Source organism: Mustela nigripes, chromosome X (assembly GCF_022355385.1).
Source record: "Mustela nigripes isolate SB6536 chromosome X, MUSNIG.SB6536, whole genome shotgun sequence".
NCBI lineage: Eukaryota > Metazoa > Chordata > Mammalia > Carnivora > Mustelidae > Mustela > Mustela nigripes.
Window position 1 is genome coordinate 81555959 of NC_081575.1, and position 3775 is coordinate 81559733.

The 3775-nt window shown below is 45.6% G+C and overlaps 1 protein-coding gene across 1 annotated transcript; it reads right to left on the reverse strand.

Annotated features, from left to right (window-relative positions):
• Positions 1-700: 700 nt before the first annotated feature.
• GAGE10 (G antigen 10) lies at positions 701-1598 on the reverse strand. The gene is made up of 2 exons (XM_059385256.1): positions 1515-1598; positions 701-859 (listed from the first exon to the last, which is right to left on the reverse strand). The coding sequence occupies exons 1-2, from the start codon at positions 1596-1598 to the stop codon at positions 701-703; spliced, it is 243 nt and encodes an 80-aa protein (XP_059241239.1).
• Between the last annotated feature and the right edge of the window lie 2177 nt (positions 1599-3775).

The window sequence follows — 3775 nt, forward strand, 5'->3', positions numbered from 1 at the left end:
AACCTTTTGGTTCTTTTTTTAATTTAGATTTTTATTTATTTATTTGAATACATGAACAAGTGAGAGAGCGAGCAGGAGCAAGGGGAGAGGGGGAAGCAGACTCCCTGGTGAGCAGAGAGCCCAATGCGGGGCTCCATACCAGGACCCTGAGATCATGACCTAAGCAAATGGCAAACGCTTAACCAACTGAGCCACCCAGGGGTCCCTCTTCTGGTTTTCCTAACCACAGAAGAATGTAAACTCCTTTTAAGAGCCACTTTATTTTAAGATTTTATTTATTTATTTGACAGACAGAGATCACAAGTAGGCAGAGAGGCAGGCAGAAAGAGGAGGAAGCAGGCTCCCTGCAGAGCAGAGATCCTGATGTGGGGCTCAATCCCGGGACCCTTGGATCATGACCTGAGCAGAAGGCAGAGGCTTTAACTCACTGAGCCACCCAGGCGTCCCTTAAGAGCCACTTTAAAACAGTAAATTTTGTTTTCAATAGCCAAATGGCTCTTTGATAACCACAATCCTTGAGCCCCAATTTTCTCATTTATAAAATAGGGGAAACGTACTATAGTGAGGAACAGCCTGCCCTCAGTTCCAAACTCCATTCTCTTCACTTTTCCAGCCAATTTCCAGGAAATGTTTGAGATTCCTATTGTTGTCTTCCCTTCTGTTATGAGTATATCACGATACGCACAGCACGCACACACACTCACACACATCTCGCCCCCAAGAGGGTTTTCTTCTTCCCTTTCCCTTCACCTTGAATCCCAGATGCTCCTTCATCTTTTTTCTCTTGATCAGGTATAATATCCTGACGCTCAGTTGGTGGCTCCTTGCCATAACATGGCTCAGCGTCAGGCTGCTGGGCCTAGGGGTATGCGTGTGTATATGTAAATAGATAAAAAGTTGTGTTGTTGACACACATCAATAATGTCAATACATGAATACATAGATACATTTGATCCTAAGTAAATCTAAAGACGTTTCACTTCTGCAGAAGATGGCAGGGCAGGAGGATTCTAAGCCCATTTCATCCCATATATACACGTGTATATAGATAATACCCACCTAACTGGGTAACCAGAAAGAAGACCTGAAGACTGGCAGAACAGACTCTCCACAGCTAGTAAAGAGGTCACATCCACAAGGCATTTATAAAACGGTTTAATGGCCCCACCAACAACAAAAATCTAAAGACATTTCTCCAATACTATTCAATATACACATTCTTAATAAAATTACTCTTCCCACAAAGGCTACTCTGAAAGGCTTTGGAAACTATTTTCACATATGTTGGGATGGATGTGTGCAGTCTGCTGTTAATATGCATGAAAAACAAGTCATCAGGTGCATTTCCCAGGAACGGAACAGCATCCATCCAGAAAATCTCAGAATGTAACACTCTTGGATAAATGCTCCTTATCGGCATGGAAAATCCTTATCAGCATATCTATAGCAGTTCAACATGTCCACAAAAATAAATTTGTACTAATAAAAAAAAAAACAATTGTTCAAGTACTTACAACCATAGGCCCAACCAGTTGCAAAGATTTTTCATCATCTCGTCTTGCTCTAGGTCTGAATGTTGACCTCACTTGCCAATTCATAGTTCCCACTGAAAACAGAATACTGGGAATTGGAAAATGCACTTGAGAGGATAGTCATATTTAACCACTTCTGTGGCCACACAGCGAAATGTGCTTTCTGCTCCCCCCCACACACACATACCCGCCAAACATGGAGAATATTTTTAAAGTCAGTCTAATGGTAATTTAATTGTGCATGCTCTCCGATCACATGGAATCTAATGGTTCACAAAAGTGACTGTTCAGGTCATGGCCTGAACAGAAATTACATAAGGCACATAAGAAACACAATATATTTTGAAAGTGATGTGGCTTCACAACTTCATTCACCATCCTGGAGGTATATAAGAGAATACTACCAGATAATTAAGACTTGAGTAACTACTGCTCTCACACATTTATTTGCCAAGCCCTTTCTTTCCACACCTCCAATAGTTTTATTGGAATACTTAACCACATTCATTGTTGATGTATTGTCTACAATTATTTTCTTAAAAGATATTATTTATTTGACAGAAATCACAAGTAGGCAGAGAGGCAGGCAGAGAGAGAGGGGGTAGCAGCGAGCCTGATGTGGGGCCCGATCCCAGGATCCTGGGATCATGACCTGAGCTGAAGGCAGAGGCTTTAACCCACTGAGCCACACAGGCACACCGGTCTACAATTATTTTTGCACTAAAATTGCAGAGCTAAGTGCCTATAATAAAAAGACTATATGGGGCACTCTCCTCTCTTGGTCCTGTTTGGTACACTACAAGTCTCAGGGATGCAACCTCACAAGGTTCCCCGTTTCTAGGACCTTTCTTTACCACTGGACTTGCTACTTACCCAGGGCCCCTCAGACTCAGGGGACTCCCGAATCTGTGCCCTGTTGGCAGTTCCTTGTGCTTCCATGACCCCAATACCTCAAATAATGCCCCCAAGACTAGCTTCATCTTCATCAGACCCCTATCTGTTCCCACTCCCAACTCCTCCCTTGTCCTGTCACCACATCAAGGGCCATGGTGGCTGTGACACCTGTGAGAAGACAACTTCAACGACTTTCCTCCTCAGGGGCCAGGAACCACTACCCTAATACCCCTCTCCCCAAAAAAACCCTACTGGCTCCATCCTCACACTTAAGCTCTTGGAAAAACTGATCTGCTGACCTTCCAACTGAGTCTCAGCGAGAGAAGAATCCAGACAGTAAGACAAGAACCACACAGCTCAACACTCACAATTCACTGCACATACCCCACACCTGTGGGTAAAGATGCAGCAGGGCTAGGCATGCACGCTGCTCCCCCACCCCCAGAGCTAGGCCGCCTCTGGAGATTCCTAAATTTTCCTTCGGTCAGTAGTTCCTCTTGCCTCCATGACAGCCCCAATCCTTGTGAAAAGGATGATGATCTTGAACTTTTTCCTCAAAGGCCAGGAACCACACCATCGCTACTAGTCCAAAGCCAACTGGCTGACCCCTCACACACATAAATTCCTAGGAAAACTGATCTGAGGACCTATCAATTAAGTCTCAGTAAGAAAGAATACAGGTAATAGGATGCAAGCCACACACCTTCGCAACCAGAACACACTGTACTTGACCCATGAAAATGGCCACTGAGAAACAGCACAACAGTGGGCATGCACACTCAATCCAGCAACGCAAGTGGGTAGGGTTTCCCACTCCTTCATTCAGGCACAGTACCACATTACCAAATCTCCCATCTGCTGGCAGTTCCTGGCACCTTCACAACTCAAATACCTCAAATCATTCTCCCGGACACCAGATCTTCATTTCACCCCCACACCCACCATCCTCCCTCTCCCACACCCACCAAGAAAGGCAATGGCCCTGGTTGCAGAGACACTGAGAGGAAAAAGGAGAACCACCTCGAGGACCTTCCTCTGTATGGCCCAGAAAGCACACGGCACCAACCCACCCAAAGCCTACAGGTGCCTTCATCACATTTAAATTCCTGAAAGGAGTAATCTGAGAACTGACCAACTGAGTCTCAGACACCAAGAGGGAATCCAGACGATAAAACACCACCGGCACAGGTCTGCACTCAGACCACGCCACACAAACCGCACGCTAATGGCGGATTTTAAAGAACATGCCACTGCGCAGGCCCACTGCAACCCGCATGCGCAGGGTGGGGGCTTCCCCACTCCCTCATCCGGGCCCCACCGAACATTCCTATTCTGCCCTCCGATGGCAA